This window comes from Macaca fascicularis, chromosome 9, assembly GCF_037993035.2.
Source record: "Macaca fascicularis isolate 582-1 chromosome 9, T2T-MFA8v1.1".
In the NCBI taxonomy this organism is placed as follows: Eukaryota; Metazoa; Chordata; class Mammalia; order Primates; family Cercopithecidae; genus Macaca; species Macaca fascicularis.
The window spans coordinates 22,681,949-22,696,761 of NC_088383.1; the positions used below are offsets into that span (position 1 = coordinate 22,681,949).

At 37.6% G+C, this 14,813-nt stretch overlaps 1 protein-coding gene across 5 annotated transcripts in view; it reads right to left on the reverse strand.

Annotated features, from left to right (window-relative positions):
* DNAJC1 (DnaJ heat shock protein family (Hsp40) member C1) overlaps nucleotides 1-14,813 on the reverse strand; it is a 239,673-nt gene that overhangs the window by 110,509 nt on the left and 114,351 nt on the right. For all 5 annotated transcript variants that reach the window (XM_074001181.1, XM_005564782.5, XM_074001182.1 and 2 more), the window contains one exon: nucleotides 9,524-9,681. In XM_074001181.1, the coding sequence (XP_073857282.1) occupies nucleotides 9,524-9,681 (158 nt within the window). The remainder of the gene's footprint in view (nucleotides 1-9,523; nucleotides 9,682-14,813) is intronic.

Genomic DNA, 14,813 nt, shown 5'->3' on the forward strand with positions numbered 1-14,813 from the left:
AGACCCCCTTAGAGTTGTAAGCCCTTAAAAGGGACAGGAATTGCTCACTCATGTAGTTCGGTTTTTGGAGACGTGAGCCCGCCGATGCTCCCAGCTGAATAAAGCCCTTTCCTTCTACAACTCGGTGTCTGAGGTGTTCTTGTCTGCAGCTCTTCCTGCTACAGACTCATATTAAGGAACATCATAATCAAACCATCAAAGCTAAAGAGAGGACAATACTGAAAGCCCCAAAGAAGTAACTCATGATTACGAGGAATCTTCAATAAGATTAACAGCTGATTTCTAATCCGAAACGATGAAGGCCAGCAGGTAATAGCATTATGTAATCAAAAGTGGTGAAAAAAAAATTCTACCAAGAATTAATATATCTGGAAAAAAACTATCCTTCAAAATGAAGCATAAATCTAGATATTCTCAGTAAAATAAAAAGTGAGAGAGTTCACTGCTAACACTCCTGCCCTACAACAAATGCAGAAGGGTGTCCTTAGGGATGAAATAAAATAACACTGGACAGTAACTCAACTCCCTATGGAAAAATAAATGCCGAGAAAGGTATAAACATAGGTAAGCGGAAAAGACACTATAAAGACATTTTTGGCTTGTAATTCCTTTTCTTTTTAAAAATCTAATTCAAAAGACAACTGCATAAAGCAATAACTACAAATCTAGGTTGATGAGAACATAATATATAAAGATTTAATCTGTGGCAATAATAAATAATAAGAACAGGCATAAAGGGAAGTGGAACAGGGGCAAAGTTTTTGTACTTTTTAAAGTTTGCATTAATTCTAAGTAGACTGCTCTAAATTAAGATGTTAATTGTAATCCCTAGAGAAACCACAAAACTATGTTCACACGAACTTGTATTAGAATGTTCATAGCAGCTGTAACATAGCCAAAAGACCCAGAATCTAATTAAATGTCCATTAGCTGAGTAACAAATAAATAGTATGTGACATATTCACACATTATTATTCAGTCACAAAAAAAAATGAAGGCCAGGCACAGCAGCTCACTCTTGCAATCCCAGCAATTTGGGAGGCTGAAGAGGGAGGATCACTTGAGGCCAGGAGTCCAAGCCCAGCCTGGGCAACATAGTGAGACCCCATCCATACAAAAAAATAAATTAGCCAGGCTTGGTGGCACACACGTGTGGTCCTAGCTACTCGAGAGGCTGAGGCAAGAGGACTGTTTGCATCCAGGAGATTTAAGTTGCAGTGAGCTATGATCATGATTATGCCACTGCGACCCGGCAGCCTGGGCAACAAAGCAAACACAGTAAGACCTTGTCTGTTAAAAAAAAAAAAAGAGAGAGAGAGAGAGAGAGAGAGATGAGGTACAAAGTATTGTTATACGCTATGATAGGAATAAGCCGTGAGAACATTATGCCAAATTAAAGGAGCAAAACATAAAAGGCTACATATTGTATAATTCCAATTATATAAAGTGTCCAGAATAGACAAATCCAGAGATAGAAAGTTGGTTAGTGGTTGCCAGAAGAGGGGAGATCAAGAGAATTGCTAACTGCTAATAATATGGTTTTATTTTCTGATGCGATGAAAATGTTCTAGCATCAGACAGTGGTAATGGTTGCACAACCTAAATAAACTAAAAACCACTTAAGTGTCTGTGCATTTTCAAATGGCGAATTTTATGTTCTGTCAAGTACATTTCAACAAGAATGTTATAAAAAGCCTATAGCATACATCATATTTAATAGTAACAAGATAAAAATGTTTTTGTTTTGTTTTTGTTTTATTTTTTTTGTGTGTGAGGGAGTCTTGCTCTGTCACCCAGGCTCAAGTGCAGTGGTGTGATCTTGGCTCACTACAACCTCTGCCTCCCAGGTTCAAGTGATTCTTTTGCCTCAGCCTCCCGAGTAGCTGGGATTACAGGCACGTACCACCACAGACGCTAATTTTTGTATTTGTAGTAGAGACGGGCTTTCACTATGTTGGCCAGGCTGGTTTTGAACTCCTGACCTCAGGTGATCCACCCACCTCAGCTTCCCAAAGTGCTGGGATTATAGGCTTGAGCCACCACGCTCAGCGATAAAAGTTTTTTTTTTTTGAGACAATGGAGTACAGTGGTGTGATCAGAGCTTACTGTAGCCTCAAACTCCTGGACTCAACGAATCCTCGTGCCCCAGCCTCCCAACTTGCTGAGACCACAGTTGTACACCACCAAGCCTGGCTAATTCATTTATTTTGTAGAGATGGGGTCTTGCTAGGTTGCCCTGGCTGCTTTTGAAGTCCTGACCTCAAACAATCCTCCCACCTCGGCCTCCCAAAGTGTTAGGATTACAGGCGTGAGCCATCACAACCAGCCACAAGTTAAATAAACAATTTCAATGATGAAATAAAGATTTTCAGTGATGAAAGCTTTCTTTGAGATTGGGAATAAAACAAGGATACTTGTTATCACCACTTCTATATTGTATTGGAGATTCTAATCAATACGAATAAGAAAAAATGTATAATATACAGAGAAACCATTAGAATTAAAAAAATAAGCCAGGTGCTGTGGCTCACGCCTGTAATCCCAAAACTTTGGGAGGCTGAGGCAGGCGGATCACTTGAGGTCATAAGTTCAGACCAGTCTGGCCTACATGGTGAAACCCCATCTCTACTACAAATACAAAAATTAGCTGGGTGTAGTGGCAGGCACCTGTAATCCCAGCTACTCAAGCGGCTGAGGCAGGAGAATCACTTGAACTTGGGAGGCGGAGGTTGCAGCGAGGTGAGATCGTGCCGCTGCACTTCAGCCTGGGTGACAGAGTGAGACTCTGTCTCAAAAAAATAAATAAATAAAATTTAGCAAGGTTATTAGGTACCAGATTGTTGGACAAAAATCAGTTTTAGTTCTATATACCAAATATAATTAGAAAGTGAAATTTGAGACACAATGCCACTTACAATAATCATTTAAAAACACAAAATCAATCTAATAAAAAATATCTCATATGTACAAAAAGCTGCAACGCATTATTGAAAAAATGTTATTTATTTATTTATTTATTTTGAGACAGAGTCTTGCTCTGTTGCCCACACTGGAGTGCAGCAGCATGATCTCTGCTCACTGCAATCTCCACTTCCTGGGTTCAAGAGATTCTCCTACCTCAGGCTCCTGAGTAGCTGGGATTACAGGTGCATGTCACCACACCTGGCTAATTTTTGTATTTTCTGGTGGAGATGGGGTTTCACCATGTTGCCCAGGCTGGTCTGGAACTCTTAACTCCAAGTGACCTGCCCGCCTCAGCCTCCCAGAGTGCTAAGATTACAGGCGTGAGCCACTGTGCCCAGCCTGAAAAAACTTCAAAAGATCTAAACTAATGGATCTATTTATGGGTTTTAGAGTTAATACAATTTGAATGTCAATTTCTCCACAACTGATACATATATAATTGTTATCCCAATTACATATCTCAGCTGAATAATTTGTGGAAAACAAGCTACATTAAACATTTATATGAAAATGTAAAATGGCAATCTTGAAGAAGGAAAACAAAATTGGAAAATTACTGTACTGGATACCTATCATGAAGCTACAGTGATTAAGACTGTGTGGTAGTAGCACAAGCATGAACAAGTAGATAAATGGAACTAAGCAGAACATCTGGAAACAGACCTACACAGTTAAGGGCACTTGGATTATGATTAAAGTGACCTTTGTAGAGCTGTAGGATGCAGTTTTTAAAATAATTTGTAGCAGGCCCATGGGTTTGGAGAACTTTTGGAACAAAACATTAATCTTGATCATTACTTAATGCCAAACAAACAAAACATTCCAGGATGTTTAATTGAAATGTTTAAGTCAAATAATAAAGCTTCAAAATCTTTATAGTTGTGAGACAGAAAAATATTTGTTCATTCAGGCGTGGCGGCTCATGCTTGTAAATCCTAACACTTTGGGGAGGCTGAGGCAGGATAACTTGAGCCTAGGGGGTTGGACCAGACTTGGCAACACAGAGAGACCCAAACTCTAGAAAACATTAAAAAATTAGCTGGGTGTGGTGGTGTATGCTTGTGGTTCCAGCTACTCAGGAGGTTGAGGTGTGAGGATCACTTAAGCCTGGGAAATTGAGGCTGCAGTGAGCCATGACTGCATCACTGTGCTTCAGCCTGGGTGACACAGTGAGACCCTGTCTCCAAAAAAAAAAAAAAAAAAAAAAAAAATTATATATACACACACACACACACACACACACACACACACACACACACGAACACAGAAAACACCAAATAAGGAAAAGGCAGACTGATTAACATAATGAGTAAGTTCTAGTCATCAAATGACAACACTAAGAGCAAAAAAACACCAAGCAGAATGGGAGAAAATATGTGCAAAACGCTTATTTCTGAAATACAGAAAGAACTCTTTATAATCCAGTCTCAAAAGCAAAAAGTCAACACAATTAAAGAAAGATTTGGAAAGGCACTTCACAGAGTAAGATATCAGTATCCAATAACCATAAGAAAAGGTGTTCCGTCTTATTCATTAAAGGATATGCCACTTAGACCAAAATTAGGTATCACCACATACTTACCAGAATGGTTAAAATATGAAAGACTTGACCAAGTATTGGCAAAAATATAGAGTAACTGGAATACTCATATCCTGCTGCTAAAATATAAATTGACACAAACTTTTGGAAAACACAGCTGACCCCTGAACAATATGGAGGCTGGGGCGCCAACCCTTGGGCAGTTGAAAATCTAAGTATAACTTTTGGCTCCCCAAAAACTTAACTACTAACAGCCTACTGTTGACTGGAACCTTTAATAATAATATAGACAATAAATTAACACATATTTTGCATGCTTATGTACTGCATTCTTACAATAAACTAGAGAACACAAAATCTTAAGGAAAACACCTTTTTAGTAATGTACTGTATTTATCAATACCCTAAATTCATGTTGTTGTCTGTCTGAAATGGCAGCCAACAGCAGGTGCAGACCTCACTCTACTGTACTTATAAAACAATTCAACTTTTTCTTGTAATGTCATGACTTTTCTCTGGTTCTCGAGAGCAGTCCTAGCATCACTAGTGATACTTTCCATAGGCCCGATGGTGTTATTCAAGGTTTACAGGATTTTACTAAACATGATAAAAAACACATAAGAACTAAGATAGATCACATTTTCTATGCTATGCAATTTACTGGAGAGACAAACTGCTCACACAGAGATGATTAGCATCATGGGGAGGTTTAAGCCAATACTTGCAACACGTGAGCCTACTGCAACAGCAACAGGAGGTGTTTTAAATTATTATAGTAGTATAGTAGGTACACTGTGTGCTACAGTTTATTTTACACAGTTATGATTTAGTATTGCATATTTACATCATTACCCTCATCTGCAAATGGTGCCATGTACGGTAAGTATTTGTGTACATTTTGATAAGTTTTAACTTTTTATGACAGATTTATATATATCTTATGGTAATAAGTGATAAAATACACTAGTATCTATATATATTTTATGCATGACATGCCTAACTTTTTCTTAATTTTTTCAATATTTCTAGGCTACGTGGTTTGAGATTTGAAAAATTACCCAAAATTGTCTAAAAATTTTCCAAAATATTTTTTGGAAAAAAATCCATATATAAGTGGACCCAAGCAGTTTAAGCCTATGTTTTTCAAGGATCAACTGTATTTACTGAAGTTGAGCTTTGACCCTGCAACTAACTCCAAAAATTGAAATTTACACATATACGTACTAAAAGGCATGCACAAGACTGTTCACAGAGAAATTATTCATTATAGCCCCAAACTGAAAACACTACATTTCTCCAACAAAAATAAATTGTGCTATATTTATAAAGTATTATACAGCAATGAAAATAAATTACTGCTATATGCAATTATTAATAAATCTCACAAATATACTGATGAATAAATCTCACAAATACATTGAATAGAGGAAATCATACACAAAGGACTACATATGAAATGATGCTATTTATAAACTAACAAGCAGGGAAAACTACTCTGAAGTCAGGAACGTCATCATCTTCGTGGAAGAAAAGAAATAGTGAGTGGCAGAAAGCATGGTTTCTGGATTCTAGTCATTGATCTACGCAATGGTTAACTTGCGTCACCTGTGATAGTTCGCTGAGCTGCATCTCTATACACGCATACCTCAGAGATATTCCAAGTTCAGGTCCAGGCTACCACAATAAAGTTAATACTGTAAAAAAATAGGCCGGGTGCAGTGGCTCAAGCCTGTAATCCCAGCACTTTGGGAGGCCGAGACGGGCGGATCACGAGGCCAGGAGATCGAGACCATCCTGGCTAACACAGTGAAACCCCGTCTCTACTAAAAAAATACAAAAAACGAGCCGGGCGAGGTGGCGGGCGCCTGTAGTCCCAGCTACTCGGGAGGCTGAGGCAGGAGAATGACGTAAACCCGGGAGGCGGAGCTTGCAGTGAGCTAAGATCCGGCCACTGTACTCCAGCCCGGGCGACAGAGTGAGACTCCGTCTCAAAAAAAAAAAAAAAAAAAAAAAAAATGAGCCACACAAATTTTTTGGTTTCCCAGTACTTATAAATGTTATGTTTACAAGTCAGGCGCAGTAGCTCACACCTATAATCCCAGCACTTTAGGAGGCCGAGGTGGGCGGATCACTTGAGGCCAGGAGTTTGAGACCAGCTTGGCCAACACGGTGAAACCCCATCTCTACCGAAATTACAAAAATCAGCAGGGCGTGATTGCACTTGCCTATAATCTCAGCTTCTCAGGAGGCTGAGACATAAGAATCTCTTGAACCCAGGAGGCAGAGGCTGCAGTGAGCCAAGATCATGCCACTTGCACTCTAGCCTGGATGACACAGAGAGACTGTCTCAAAAAAAAAATTAAAAAAATTTTTAAAGCTATGTTTACATTATAGCTTAGTTTAAGTGTGTGATAGCATTATGTCCAAAAAACAATGTACATACTTAATTTAAAAAATATTTTATTGTTAAAAAGTATTAACAACCATCTGAGTCTTTCAATAAATCATAATCTTTCTGTTGGTAGAGGGTCTTGCCTCCATGTTAGTGGCTGCTGACTCACTGGGGTGGTGGCTGGTAAAGGTTGGGGTGTCTATGACAATTTCCTAAAATAAGACAATAATGAAGTTTGATGCATTAACTCTTCCTTTCACAAAAGATTTCTCTGAGGCATGTGATGCTGCTTGATAGCATTTTACCCTCTCCAACCCTGCTAGTTCCTTTATCAGTGAAGCTTATAGAATATTCTCAATCCTTTGTTGTCATTTCAACAACTTTCACAGCATCTTCACCAGGAAGAGATTCCATCTCAAGAACACTTTCTTTGTTCACCCATAAGAAACAACTCCTTATCTCTTCAAGTTTGACCATGAGATTGCAGCAATTCAGTCACATCTTCAGGCTCCACTTCTAATTCTAGCTCTCTTGCTATTGACACTGTATCTGCAGTTATTTCCTCCAACGAAATCTTGAACCCGTCAAAGTCATCCACAAGGATTAGAATAAACTTCTTCTAATCTCCTGTTAATGTTGATATTTTGACCTCCTCCCATCAATCATGAATTGCATGATTTATAATGGCATCTAGAATGGTAAATCCTTCCCAGAAAGTTTTCAATTTACTTTGCCCAGATCCATCAGAGGAATCACTCTCTATGGCAACTACAGCCTCATCAAATATATGTCTTAAATAATAAAACTGAAATTGGAAGGGCTCCTTGATTCATAGGCTGCAGAATGGCTGTTGTGGTAGTGGGCATATAGATAATGCTCATCTCCTTGCATATCTCCCTTAGTGTTCTTGGGTGACTAGGTACACTGTCGATCAGCAGTAATATTTTGAAAAAAATATTTTTTTTTAGCAATAGGTCTCAACAGCAGGCTTCAGTAAACCATGCCGTAAACAGATGTGCTGTCGTCCAGGCTTTATTGTTCCATGTATAGAGCACAGATAGAATGGATTTAGCACAATTCTTAAGTACCCTAGGATTTTCAGAATGATAAATGAGCACTGGCTTCAACTTAAAGTTACCAGTTGCATTAGTCCCTAACAAGAAAGTCAGCCTGTCTTTTGAAGCTTTGAAGCCAGGCATGAACTTCTTCCCCTCTCTAGCCATGAAAGTCCCAGATGGCATCTTTTTCCAGTAGAAAGCTGTTTCATTACGTTGAAAAATCTGTTGGCTGGTGTAGCCACCTTCATCAATGATCTTGGCTAGATCCTCTGGATATCTTGCTGCAGCTTCTCCATCAGCACTTGCTGCTGCACACTGCACTTTTATGTTATGGAGACAGCTGCTTTCCTTAAGCCTAATGAACTAACCTCTGCTAGCTTCCAACTTTTCTTCTGCAGCTTCCTCACTTATCTTGGCCTTCTTAGAATGAAGAGAGATAGGGCATTGCTCTGGATTAGGCTTTGGCTCAAGGGAATGTTGTGGCTGATTTGATCTTCTATCCAGACCACTCAAACTTTCTCCATATCAGCAATAAGGTTGTTTTGCTTGCTTATCTTTGATGTATTCACTGGAATAGCACTTTCAATTTCCTTCAAGAATGTGCCCTTTGCATGTGCAACTTAGCTAACTGTTTGGTGCAAGAAGCCTAGCTTTTGGCCTGTCTTGGCTTTCAACCATGCCTTCCTCACCAAGTTTAACCATTTTTATGTAAAGTGACACACATGCAACTCTGCCTTTCACTTGAACACCTGGAAGCCACGGTAGGGTTATTAATTGACCTAATTTCAATACTGCTGTGTCTTAGGGAGTAGGGAGACCAGAGGAGACAGAAAGAGACTAGGGAATGATTGATTAGTGGAGCAGGCAGAATATACATAATATTTACCAATTAAGTTTGCTGACTTGTACGGGTGCACTTCACGGTACCCCAAATAATTATAATAGAAATGTCAGAGGTCGCTTATCAGAGATCACCATACCAGATGTTAAAATAATGAAAAGTTTGAAATACCACAAGAATTACCAAAATGTTATATAGAGACATAAAGGAGATGCTTTTGGAAAAATGGTGCCTGTAAACTTGCTCAACTCATAGCTGCCACAAACCCTCAATTTGTTAAAAAAAAAAAAACAAAAAAAAACCCCGCCGGGCACAGTGGCTCACGCCTGTAATCCCAGCACTTTGGGAGGCCAAGGTGGGCAGATCATGAGGTCAGGAGATCGAGACCATCCTGGCTAACACAGTGAAACCTCATCTCTACTAAAAACACAAAAAATTAGCTGGGCGTGGTGGCGGGCGCCTGTAGCCCCAGCTACTTGGGAGGTTGAGGCAGGAGAATAGCATGAACCCGGGAGGCGGAGCTTGCAGTGAGCTGAGATCGCACCACTGCACTCCAGCCTGGGTGACAGAGCGAGACTCCATCTCAAAAACAAAACAAAACAACAGTATTTGTGAAGTGCAATAAAACAAAGCACTATATTGTGAGCTAATCCTATATTTTAACCCTATATTTTATGTGCTTTTCTATAAATGTTTTACTCAAAACAAGTTTTATAAAGTTTATTTACCTGTTTTTTCTGTGTTCGGTTCCTGTTTTCCAACCAATCATCCATTTGTTCCTCAATTTCTTCTATGGAAGTTCCATGATCATAAGACTGAATATATGTACTTTCTAAAGGTGTGTATACAGGAAATTCAGGTTTGGGTTTTTTAACTTTCTTCTGTTCTAAAAAATGTTTAAAAGAACCAATTATTGAGATTTTTAAAGAACAAAATTAATTTCTAACATTTTATTCATAGTCCATATCCTGAAAGAAAATATCAAAATATAATTGTTCTGTTATAAATAATTAGCTATAAGTATTATTGTACATAAACCATTGCACTGTTTCTAAACAAAACTCAGAGCTGCTACTATTGTGGAGACGATCATGAGATAGCCATCATATCAATTTGCATTGATACAAACACCTTTGTTTTCAAAGTACTTTTCACAAAATATTTCATTTTGGCACAATAAAAAGAGCTTCAATTTAATGTTGTAATCCTAACTTTACCATGCAATAGTTAAATAATACTGGGCAAATAACTTACCACTTAGAACAGCATCAACTTTCTCATCTATAAAAAAAACTGGCTCTCACTAAATGGTATACATTTATTTTTCAATATTTTACAAAGGTGAAATATGATCTGGCAACAGTAGTTATGAACAGATGGCAATCCATTGGGCTCCTTATTAAATCCCATTTTGGGCCTGGGAGCAGTAACTCACAACTGTAATCCCAGCACTTTGGGAGGCCAAGGCAGATGCATCACTGGAGGCCAGGATTTTGAGACCAGCCTGAGCAAAATGGCAAAACGCTTCTTCTACTAAAAATGCAAAATTAGCTGGGTGTGGTGGCACATGCATGTAATTCCAACTACTTGGGAAGCTGAGGCATGAGAATCACTTGAGCCCAGGAGGTGGTGGGTGGGGTTAGCCGAGATCACACCACTGCATTCCAGCCTGGGTGACAGAGTGAGATTCTGTCACACACACACACACACACACACACACACACACACACACCATTTTAATTGGAGACTTGACACTGAGAAGCAACTCTATTCTTAATTACTATAGTCAAACTCAAACAGCCTTATAAGAGTATTTTCACCACCCTGTGTGTATGTGTGTATATGCATGTACTAAACTGCCAATGTAACAAAATCAATATATACTGGCATAGGAATAGATGAATTCCTACAAGAGAATAGAGAATCTGTAAATACCAATGCTTGTTGACTTATTATGGGATTACATCCTGATAAACTTACCATATATTGAAAACATCCTTAATTTGAAAATGCATTTAATAAAACTAACATCATGGCTTAGTCTAGCCTACCTTAAGTGTACTCAGAACATTTACATTACCTTACAGTTGGGCAAAATAACACAGTGACACAGTACACCGTAGGGGATCAGTTTTAACCCTCATGATCATATGGCTAAGTGGACACTGCAGTCTGCTGCTGTTACACAGCATTATGAGGGAGTATCCTACTGCATATTGCCAGTCCAGTAAAAGATTCAAAATTCAAAGTACAGTATTGTTTTTGCACTATCATAAAGTCAAAAAATTGTAAGTCAAATCATTATAAGTCTAGGATTGTCTGTATTTCAATTTAGTGGGAAAACAATTTAATTAGTAATGCTTACACAACTGAATATCCATTTAAAAGAAAATTGGACATACTCTTACACTGTATACACAAATAAATTCCAGATAGATAAGAGAGTTGACTTTAAAAGCCAAAACAATAAAAATTTTGCAAAAAGAAATCTTAAAAACTACATATACTATTTAAAGGAAGGAGACGTCTTAATTAAGAATGAAAACCCAGATGCTATTACAAAAAAGATAAAAGAGTAAACAAATCAAGAGACAAATAATAGATTTGAAAAGGATGTATCCAATTCAGAGTATAAAGAGAAGATTGCTATAAAGAGATTTTATAAATGGACAAGGGGATAAGCAATCCAATAGAAAAATATAGGCAAAGGTCATAAATGGGCAATCCACAATTGAGCAAATCCACATGGCCAAGAAATAAGAAAACAGGCTCATACACTCTAAAGGTTAAAGAAATACAAATTAAGTAATACCAAGATATAATTTTATACCAATCATATGGGTACAAATTTAAAATCTAATTCAGATGTGCTGTTGGCAGGGAAAAGGCTACTTTTAAATTGGTGGAGGAAAGGTGAATTATTCTATTACAGCCTTTCTGGAAAGCAGTCTAAACGTATCTATTAAAATTAAAATATACAGCATTTTCCCCAGCAATTCTCCCAGAAACAAAAGTACTCAAATATAACTGCATGTGGGTATGTATGTGTTTGAGTGTGTGTATGACTATTTACTGTTTCTTCATAGAGAGGTGAAACTATTAACACAGTAAATGCTATTAGGAGAAATGACTGAATAATTATTGATAATGCTTTTACACTGAAAGGTATGAAATCACCATTGAAGTTGAGCAATAGCAGAACTAATTTGGGCTACATATAGAGAATCAGTTATTTTTTAAAAAAGCAAATAAATTCAGTTGTTTGTATTTATTTCTGGGGTGTTTCATTACAATTGCAAGTGATGTCTTTTTAAATAAGCATTTATAAAGGAGCATAAATACAGAAACGAAAGACTGCTACAAGCTAATACAAAAATACACAAACCAGTGTCACTATAAATTAACCACACAAACAAGTCAACATAATAACCAGCTAATAATACAATGACAGGATCAAATCCACACATATTAATACTAACCCTGAATGTAAATGTGCTAAATGTCCCACTTAAAAGTCACAGAGAGTGACAAGCCAGATAAAAAAACAAGACTCAATGGTATGCTGCCTTCAAGAGACCCATCTCACAAGTAATGATACCCTTAGGCTCAAAATAAAGAAATGAAGGGAAAACTACCAAGCAAATGGAAAACAGGAAAAAGCAGGGGTTGCAATCCTAATTAAAGATTAAAGCAGGTTCTTAGAGACTTAAAAAGAGACAAAGACTCACCCACATTACTAGTGGAAGACTTCAACCCTCCATTGACAGTATTAGACACATCACTGAGGCAGAAAATTAACAAAGATATTCAGGACTCAAAATCAACAGTGAACCAAATGGATCTGATAGATCTCTACAGAACTTTCTACCCCAAAACAACAGAATATACATTCTTCTCCTTGCCACATGGCACATACTCTAAAATTGATCACATAATTGAATATTAAACTGTCCTCAGCAAATGCAAAAGAACCAAAACCACACTAAACACACTCTCGAACCACAGTGCAATAAAAACAGAAGTCAAGACTAAGAAACTTGCTCAAAAGAATGCAATTACATGGAAATTAAATGACATACTACTGAATGACTTTTAGATAAATCATGAAATAAAGGCAGAAATCAAGAAGTTACTTGAAACTAATGAAACCAAAGATACAACATACCAGAATATCTGGGACACAGCTAAGGCAGTGTTAAGAGGGAAATTCATAGCACTAAATGCCCACATCAAAAAGTCAGAAAGATCTCAAATTAACAATCTAACATCACAACGGAAAGAATTAGAGAAGTAACAACAAATCAACTGCAAAGATAGCAGAAGACAAAACATAACCAAAATCAGAGCTGAAATGAAGGAGACAGAGACAAGAAAAACCATTCAAAAGATAAACAAATCCAGAAATGGATTTTTTTTTTTTTAATTAACAAGATAGATAAGCTACTAGCTAGGCTAATAGAGAGAAAATCCAAATACACACAATTAGAAATGATGAAGGGACTCATCATTACCACTGACTCCAAAGAAGTAAAGATAACCAATAGAAACTACTACAGAAACCTCTATGCACACAAACCAGAAAACCTAAAAGAGATTCCTGGACACACACACCCTCCCAAGACTGAACCAGAAAGAAATTGATTCCCTGAATATACCAATAACGAGCTCCAAAATTGAATCAGTAATAAATTAGGCTCCCAACTAAAAAAAGGCCAGGACCTGATGGATTCACAGCTGAATTCTACCAGATGTACAAAGAAGAGCTGGTACCATTCCTATAGAAACTATTCCAAAAAACTGAGGAGGAAGGACTCCTCCCAAATTCATTCTATGAGGCCAGCATCATCCTGATACCAAAACCTGGCAGAGCCACAACAACAAAAAAACTTCAGGCTAATATCCTTGATTAACAGTGATGCAAAAACTACAAAATATTTGGAAAACTGAATACAGCAGCATATCAAAAAGCTAATCCACCTCAATCAAGTATTCTTCATCCCCAGGTAGCAAGGTTGGTACAACATACGCAAATTAACAAATGTGATTCTTCACATAAACAGAACTAAAGTCAAAAACTGCATGATTACCTGAATAGACACAGAAAAAGCTTTCAATAAAATTCAACACCACTTTATGTAAAAAGAAAAAAAAAACTCTCAACAAACTAGGTATTCCCTTTGAAAATCGGCACAAGACAAGGATGCCCTTTCTCACCACTTCTATTCAACACAGTTTATTCAACACAGTATTGAAAGTCCTAGCTGAAGCAATTAGGCAAGAGAAAGAAATAAAGGGCATTCAAATAAAGAGAAAGCTAAACTGTCCCTGTTTGCAGTTGACATGATTATATATCTAGAAAACGCCATAGTTTTGGCCCAAAGCTCCTTTAGCTGGTAAACAACTTCAGCAAAGTTTCAGGATACAAATCAATGTACAAAAATCACTAGCATTCCTATACTCCAACAACTGCCAAGCCGAGAGTCAAATCAGAAAGGCAATCCCATTCACAACTGCCACAAAAAGAACAAAATACCTAGGAATACAGCCAACCAGGGAGGTGAAAGAGCTCTACGACGAGAATTACAAAACTCAAATAAAGAAATCAGAGAAGACACAAACAAGTAGAAAAACATCCCATGCTCACGGATAGGAAGAATCAGTATCATTTAAATGGCCATATTGCTGAAAGTAATTTACAGATTCAATGCTATTCCTATCAAATTAACAATGACATTCTTCAAGGAACTAGATAAAACTATTTTAAAATTCATACAAAATGAAAAAGAGCCTGAATAGCCAAGGCAATCCTAAGCAAAAAGAACAAAACTGGAGGCATCACACTACCTGACTTCTAACTATACTATAGGGCTAGAGTAACCAAAACAGCATGGTACTGATACAAAAACAGGCACATAAACCAACGGAACAGAACAGAGAACCCAGAAATAAGGCTGCACACCTATAATCATCTGACCTTTGACAAAGCTGATAAAAACAAGCAATAAGGACTCCCTATTC